The 8,448-nt window shown below is 53.6% G+C and overlaps 1 protein-coding gene across 3 annotated transcripts in view; it reads left to right on the top strand.

The window, feature by feature from the left end:
• Positions 1–7,000, top strand: part of RGS9 (regulator of G protein signaling 9) — a 75,832-nt gene extending 68,832 nt beyond the window's left edge. The window contains exons 19-20 of one of the 3 annotated variants that reach the window (XM_081804611.1): positions 4,356–4,822; positions 6,359–6,998. In XM_081804611.1, coding sequence (XP_081660737.1) covers positions 4,356–4,822; positions 6,359–6,509 — 618 coding nt within the window. In that variant the 3' untranslated portion in view covers positions 6,510–6,998. Of the gene's footprint in view, positions 1–4,355; positions 4,823–6,358 lie in introns of all 3 variants that reach the window. The other 2 variants (XM_006741903.3, XM_006741901.3) reach the window with 2 other exon arrangements.
• Positions 7,001–8,448: the final 1,448 nt, after the last annotated feature.

Below are 8,448 nucleotides of genomic sequence, written 5' to 3' on the forward strand. Positions count from 1 at the left end.
ACCATCATCATCACCACCACCATCACCACCATAACCATCATCATCACCACCACCATCACCACCATAACCATCATCATCATCACCACCATCACCATCACCACTACCGTCACCACCATCCTTAGTAGCATATGGTCTCAGAGTAAGCTTGGGCTTTCTTGCATCTGTCAGTGCGGTCCCTTACAGTGATTCATTATTCTTTGTTATTTAGGGCATTTCCTGAGGTGTGTTTACAACTTTGTTTCCCTAAACCATTTTACTTCTCTCCTCTCTCAGAGTCTTGCAGTTTGGCTCTCCCCGCTCTCCAGCGGCCATTAGGAGATATTTGAAGGGAGGAGAGTGGGCATTGATGTCATGTCCTCTGTCTATGAAAGGCTGACCAGCAACAGTGCGGTTACTGGTCCGTCCTTTGGTTCCAAGCTTCATGGCTACAGTAAGGGAAGGTCTTGTGCTGGGCTGAGATGGTAGGTAGGAAGAATGATGTGTTCACACCTGTGGATTTTTCTCCAGGGAGCCCACTTTGCTTATTGGCTTTTGGAGGCAGTGGGGAAAGGGAGAGCGAGGAGGGACCAGAGGGGGCGCCGCGAACACTGCATGCTGAACCTGAGTGTGGCTCACAGGACGCGGGAGCCCAGGTGGCCACGAGGTCTCCCTCATATTCTCAGCCAGTTTCTAGGCAGAAAATGAATCGCATCTCTTTGCACCGCCTGCTTTGCCTTCCATCGAAAAGCCTGTGATCGTGTTCTCGTGTCAGCGTACCCACTCCATTTCACGCTCCTCTCCCCCTTCTGCTGGCTCCTTGCATAATAAAACAGCAGCACAAGACAAAACAAACCGAGCTCTCAGAGCTTCACTGTGTCTCTGCGTGTCACGTTTCTTTGCCACGTGCCTTGCATGCCGCTGCTTTGCTGCCTCCCACACGTGGTGGGTGTGGCATGGGCTGGAGGGGCGGGGCTAGGTCTCTGGGGGAAGGGCCGGAGTCATGGTGGGATGGGCGCAAAAAGGAGTCCTGCTTCAAGTGGCGGGGGCCAATGGGGCTAATAACTACTTGCCCAGAAGAAAGGACCTTCTCGTGCCAGGTAAGTCAAGCAGGACAGTGGCTACGTCCTCACCTGTCCTGTCATTCATCCAGGAAAAGAAAGTGCTGAGGGAGGTGTGGGATGAGGAGGAGGGCACAGACTTGGGGTGGAGGGAGGTAAATGGAATGGCCCATCCTGTCATAAACTGTACGATCTTGGTCAAGTTGTCATCTCCATGAGCCTCAGTTTTCTTATCTGTAAAGTGGGGGTGATAACGAGTTCATCACAGATTCTGAGAAAGTGGGATTCAAGGTAATGAACCGGAGGTGGGGTGTCCTCAATTTATTGCCACTCTATCTCTCTTAACAAGTCTGTCTCCTAGTTTTGGTGTTTCAGCCCACTCTGCAGGACCCCAGGTCCTATCTGAGTCCCACAGGCAATGGGATGGCCATATGGATCAGTAGATAGAGCAGGGGCTCTGGGGTTACACACTGCTGGGATCGAATTCTCATTTAGTTGCTGTGTTAGTTATCTATTGCTGTGTAACAAAGTAGCATGGACCCAGCTGTTTATCAGCTTACAGTTGGCCAAGTGAGGCTGGGCTGGGTCCTCTGCTCATGGTCTCACACTCAAAGTCATGCCTGGGTGTCATGTTCCTATCTGGGGGCTCTTGGGAAGAGTCTGTTCCAAGCTCATTGAGATTGTTGGTGAGATTCAGTGTCTCATTGTAGGATTGAAGGCCCCTGTTTTTTTTTGCTGACTGTTAGCTGACGGCTGTACTCAGCTCCTAGAAACTTCCACAATCCCTCTCCAGGTGTCCCCCTTCCACCTTCAAAGCCAATAACAGAGAATTTCTCCTTCGTTGAATTCCTGTCGTGCTTCCAACCTCTCTGACGTCTGTCTCTGGCCTCTAGACTCAGATCTAAAGGGTTCATGTGATGAGGTCAGGCTCGCTCAGATGATCCTTTCTTAATGTCACCAATGCCATGGCACGTAGCCTGGCCACGGAATGGCTGTCATGTGACATTTACAGTTCACACCAACCCTGGCAGACAGGGGCAGAATGTAGGGGCCACGTAGCAGTCTACATACCACAGTCCCTGGTGGTTGTGGGAGCCTCGGGAGGGCGATGAACCCCTCTGGGCCTCAAATTTCTGTTCTCTAAAATGGGGGAGTTACAGATACAGATTACCTAGCACATAGTAGATGCTTAATAAGTGATAGGGTCATACTCTTTTCACCTCACCGTTGTCTCCTGAACCCTTAATTAGAGCAAGCTTTCCCCTTTGTTGTTGTTCTTTTTTTAAAAAAAAAAAATTGTTTATTTTAGAGAGCGAGTGAGAGAGTATGTGAGCAGGGGGAGGGACAGAAGCAGAGGGAGAAGCAGCCTCCCCGCCGAGCAGGGAGCTCCATGTAGGGCTCGATCCCAGGACCCTGAGATCACAACCTGAGGGGAAACCAGGAATTGGACACTCAAACCGAATGTGCCACCCGGGCGCCCCTCCACTTTATTGTTATTCTTGTCTGCAAACTGTGTCCTAAGTGGAGACCCTTGTCCCCATAGAAGGACAGTGTTAGAAGCACAGTGCAGGGCTCCTCAAACTCACTGGGCATGATAACAAAACTGTGACCTTGGGTGTCTGGTAGAAGATGCTTTCCCTCAGTTGTACCCCCTGAGAGTCTCCTTCAGTGGGTCTGGCTGGGGCCGGGATCTGCACTTGCAGCAGACACCCGGGGTGATTCTGAGGTGGGCTGATACGCAGGCCCCCCCTTGGGACGTGCGACTCGCTGTTACACGTGCGAACTCTGCAGCCCATGAGCCTGGTTTCCAAGCCTGCCCCACTGTCCCCAATGGCCTATCCTTGGGGCTCGCTTTCGAAGCATTAGTTTTCTCATCTGTAAAATGGGCATAATGAGAGTTGGTCACCTCACCGAGTGGCTCCAGGAAGGAAGTGCAATGATCCATGAAAAGTGCTCAGCCCAGAACCTCGTATTTGCTAATTCTTACTGCATATGAACAATGCCAGTTACGATGAATTTGTTCGCCCTGGGGCCCCAGGTCTGGGCCTTGGCTCTGGTTGGTTGGCCTGTGGGTGTCGGATCAGAGGAACAGAATCAGCGACTCCCAGCTGCTGTTTCAGGATGGAATGGAGCTGGAGCTTCAGGGAGCTGGTGGGGGAGAATGGAGATCGTCCCCCTGCCCCGCCCCGTGGCAAAGACTTCTGTGGCCTCCTGGCTTTTCTTTTCCTCCAAAAACTATCCTTGGCTATGCCTGCCCTTTCCTCTTCGGGTTGGGATCGGCTCACTCAGATGACCTGGAAATCAGGCCACACCCCAAGGAAGCCAGCAGCCTCCAGTTCAGCGCCTGGAGCTGCCCTTTTGGGGCCCTGGGGCAGTGCTCCAGCCCCCGGGGCAGCAGGCTTCTCTAAGCCGGGTGTCTTTGTGGCCGTGCCAGGTTCCAAGAGGGTTTGTTGTTCACTGAAGTCAGAGGCAGTGTCGGCCCAACTGTCCCAGAGGGTGCCCCTTCCCCGCCAGGACCAGCACACCCTCTAGCGTGGCCTTCAGGAGGGGGCCCGACAAACTAGGCTGATGGGCCCTTGGAGGCCCATCTGTGGAGGAAAGAGAAGGGACAGCAGAGAGCCTCCCTGAAAATTCCAGTTTTAACTTTGTCAGCTCAGACAAAGCTCTTTTGGGCGTCTTTGCAGGAAAACTGCCTGGCCCAGGATTCCTGCCTCCCTGCTCCTTGACTTCGGGGCTGCGGGAGCCCAGGGAGGTTGAAAGTCTTTCCTTTTTCTGCTGACATGTCCAGGCTCCACATTCAGGCTTTCTTTGCGGCCACGCTGCTCTGCTGCAGGAGGCATGCACCAGTGCCAGGGCTGGACCATTCCCAAGGGATGGCCAGTGGGACATGAGCCGGGCCTCAGGACCAGGCAGGTGGTCTCAAGCCTGGCAGAGTCAGCAGGGCACACGAGGGTCTTCTGGTATCACCTCCACTGCTCTGTTACACATGTCTAGATGCCTCCAGTCCTCAGGCTGGGAGCCAGGGATAGAGGAGGGATGACATGGCATGTGGTGGGTCCTAAGCATCGTTCGCTGGGGGATGGGAATTGAGGGGCAATTGGAAATTCAGCCTGGCCACGCCCCAGCACTCCAGGCCCAGAGGAAGGTCAGTCTGGGATGCAACTGCCCAGCTCTGGGCACCGTGGCCAGGGCTCGGGGACCGGCAGGCCCCTTGGCAGGAGGCCTGTGTGTGGCTGTGCCATTTGGGCCTAGTTAGCAGAGGGCCCCATCCATCAGCCCACACCACTCACTCTGAGCTCTCTCTTTCCTTTCCTGCAGCCGGGCCAGCACACTGCTCCCAGCCCTCACCTGGCCGTGTACACCGGGACCTGCGTGCCCCCCTCTCCTTCCAGCCCCTTCTCCCCGTCCTGCCGCTCCCCCAGGAGGCCCTTCCCCTCACCGGGCCGCTTCATCCGGAGGCCCAGCAGCGCCATCTGCCCCTCACCCATTAGGGTGGCCTCGGAGAGCTCTGAGCAGAAGGGGGAGGCCAGCGGATCCAGTGCCTGCCCGGGGCCCTCCGACACTGACAGGAGTGAGGTCTCAGCCGCCGAGCACCCCTGGCGCCGGCCCCAGTCCAAGGCCCGCATGGCTCTGTCCTTCAGCAGGTTTCTGAGACGGGGCTGTTTAGCTTCCCCCGTCTTTGCCAGGCTCTCGCCCAAGTGCCCCCCTGTGTCCCACGGGAAGGTGCAGCCCCTGGGGGATGTGGGCCAGCAGCTGCCACGACTGAAATCCAGGAGAGTAGCGAAGTAAGAAGCAGAAGGGATTGTGCTGTGTGTGCTGTGTGTGTGTACATATGTCCTGTGTATGCATGTGTGCACATGTCTGTGGGTGTGCACGCGCGTTTCTGTGTGAGCATGCATGTGTGCACATATGCCTGTGTGTACGTGTGCACGTTTGCACATTTGCCTGTGTGTGTATGTGTGTGTGCACATATATCGGTGGGCACGTGAGTGTGCATGTGTGTGCATGTATGTCTGTGGTGGGTACCGGGGCTGTGTGGCTTGAACATGGGGGATGGGGGCTGGTGGGTTGGGTAATGAGGATTCTAGGCTAGCAGACACGAAAGCAGGCTACTTAGCCTCTGGATAGTTTCCTCCCCCTGGAGGCGTTGTCCTCCCCTGCTTCCTGAGAAAGAAAAGGAACCTGTGTCTTTCTTTTCCATCTTGTTCCCCCTTCTGTGCCGCCCCCACCCTGCCTCATCCCCTGAACGTTAGTCTAATGAACCCATTGCACCTTTAAAGGGCAGGAAGTCAGTGGCGGCTGTGGGAACCATAGGGGGTGGGGGCTCCAGTCCCCTCCCTGTCTGAGGTGCCCTCGCCTCGCCACTCCCACCCCTGCATCCACCTGCAGACTCCCAGAGGGGCTCGCAGGGATCCCTGCTTCTACAGTCGTTCCTGTGAAAACCACAGTACCCAGTCTCTTCCGACAGGTGGCCCTCTCGGCTCCATTTTGGGTGGTGCCACAAGCCTGATTTCTGAGAACCCCAAGTGCCCTGAGGCACCTTACCGGATGCAGAACTCTCTGAGGGGTGCGATAGCTCCCGGACCAGTGGGAGAAAGGAAAGTTGTAAACAATGCAAAACCAAGAATCAGCCCCTACCTTTATTTGGTTTTGGGGAGACAGTCAGGGGTATCCCTGCACCAGGCAAACTGCTCCTGTGTTTGGCCTTGCCTGCTGTGAGAAAGGAACGCTCCCTGCAGAGGTCTCAGGTTGCCATGGATACCTGAGTATCCCTGGCCTCTGCCTCGCAGTGTGCTTGGGGGACAGCAGGGGGCAGAGGTGATTACTCCTCTGCTGCCTCTGTCAGTCGGGGCAGGAGGAAGGCGGGTGAGGATCGAGGGTGAGCCTGTCTATCGATTCTTCCCAGCTAACCCTGCTCAAGGAATGTTCTAGCTTTGTGGCCACTGCCATGCCACACACACAGGCTTGGGGCTTTTAAGAGGCTCTTTGCTCAGGGGCTACCTCTTCATCAGAAGACAATCTAACTAGATTGAGGATTAAGTGCAGGCATGTCCTAAAGGGACATCCTGAACTCACCAAAACCATAAAAATTCAAGCCCCTCAAAAATGAAGATAAAGCATCTTTTGACTCAGCCTTAATTCAGCAGAAAAATATGAGTCCCTCGCTACTGCCAGTTACAGAGATCCACTGAGCCATTTGCTGCACACAAAGCTTTTGGCAAATACACCTGCGAGTCACCCTTCTCTGGGGATGTCAGGGTAAGGTGAGGATTTGGTGTCCTTCCTGTCCCTATGCACTTGCTTTCCTTTTGTGCCTGAAGCTTTTTCCAGATCAAAATGGATGTGCCTACGCAGAGTGGGACCTGCCTGATGGACTCAGAGGACGCCGGGACAGGAGAATCGGGTGACCAGGCCATAGAAAAGGAGGTCATCTGCCCCTGGGAGAACCTGGCCGAGGCGAAAGCTAGCTGAGCCAGGGGCCCTGGACCAAGAAGACTCTCCTGGCAGACTCCGCCAGAGGGGACCATGGGCATGCTTGCTCTCGAACCAAAGGCCATTACGATCACATTTGGGGGCTAGAGAGACAAGATGGGATGGATTATGGGGAGGTGTGCGCTGGCTGGGGTCCCGATGGCCAATTCCTACCCTTCCTCCTGACCTTCCCTCCCTTGGGCAGAAGAAAGGCATGTGGACCAGATGACTTTACTTGCTGCCTTAAAACCGATAAAAGGTTAACTTGTAAGAGTCTTTTGGATTGGAATGTTAGGTGTGTCTGGTTTTATTAGGAGCTGTTACTTATGAGTTTATGTGTTAAACTCATTTCTTCTTTGGTTTTAGGGACAAAGGGACACTGAGTCACTTTCAAGAACTCCCTCCCTGTCTAAATTGGTTTGTGCATGTCACTTTTATCAACGGAGCTCCCCAGAGTGTGGCACCATTCAGGAAGGGGGTGCTGGGGAAAAGCATCTTTCTAGAATGCCAGGTGTGTTGTTCGGATCCACCAAGAAGTAGAAACAGGATGGGATTAGATGGGCAAGGGATTTTTTTGGGAAACACCTATGAAGGATAAAGAGTGGGAGCTAGAGAAGAAGAGGGTGAGGGCCTTTGGACCATGTGCAGGGCTGGCCTCTGGGGAAGGAGGAGCGGGTAGGGAGAGTCTCAGATGGCAGTGTAGTTCCAAGAAAGTTTTGGCCACGCCACTGGGGTGTCCCTGAGGCAAAGTCACATTGGAGGGGTCCTATGTCTGGCAGGAATGGTTCTGCCTTAAGATCTCCACATGCAAGGTCAGTGGATGGTGACCCCTGGGGAGATGCTTGGCCCTGGCACGGACACACTGGTGGCCCTCGGTCCATATGCTCCCTGCGGCAGGAGACCTGAGCATGCATGTTCCTGTCGGCTGCATGTAATCCAGTAGGCTCCCCTGGAGGTGGTGCCCCCACCCTCTTCTTCCAGTCATTACTCAACAAGTATTTGTTAAACACCTACTATGTGCCAGGCACTGTGCTAGGCCCTGGGGTTGCAACTGTGGGTAAGACTCCTGGCCTCCTGGAATTCGTCTTGATCGGTGGTTCTCAACCAGGGACAGCTTTGCCCCTAGCAGACACTGAGCAGTGTCTCGAGACATTTTTGGGTGTCAAGACTGGTGCGGGGAATGCTACCGGCATCCAGTGGGTAGAGGGCAGGGATGCTGCTAAAATTCCACAAAGCACAGGATAGTCCCCTACCCAGCCACAACAAAAGATGATCTTGTCCAAAATATCAAGTGCCCCTGCTGAGAAATCCTAGAATAGAGGTTACAGGTTAGGACCTGTGCTGCTGGCCATGTGCCCCTTGTCATTGGTTTCTGCTCAGAGCCCTGAAGTGTTAGCTGAAGGGGTCCTGCTGGGATTATGATTGGATTAAACAGTGAGTTGAGATTAAGGGCTACATGGTAAGAAAAACAAAACAAAACAAAACAAAAACATTTTTTAAAAGTTGCATGGAAAGTTCTCATAGGAAAAAGAAATTCAAATGGGTTGCCAAACCACTCATCATGCCCGTCCCCTTAATCCCCAGCTTCATCAGATTTCAATTAGTAGATCAGAGCCCCTCACTTGCTTTGAACATTGGACAACTTACCTTATTGAGCCCATAAATCCTGCGGCTACTGAATCATCTGTCCTGATACTTCTGGAGATGAATGGTGGCTAGGTTCACGGCCAAAACCTGGACTTGCTGACCATGCAGGGAGACCCAGATGATTTCATACTGAAAGAGCATCTCATTTTACATTCTATGGAATCTACTCCTTGGGGCTCAAGAGTCACTCATTCAGGGGTGAGGAAACTTTTCTTCCAGAGAGTACACAGAATGGGCTGGATCTTTCTTGGAAGGCGAGTGGGTCAATTCATTTGATGTCTTTATTTGCAAA

This window comes from Leptonychotes weddellii, chromosome 15 (genome assembly GCF_054177405.1).
Source record: "Leptonychotes weddellii isolate Sample4059 chromosome 15, ASM5417740v2, whole genome shotgun sequence".
NCBI lineage: Eukaryota > Metazoa > Chordata > Mammalia > Carnivora > Phocidae > Leptonychotes > Leptonychotes weddellii.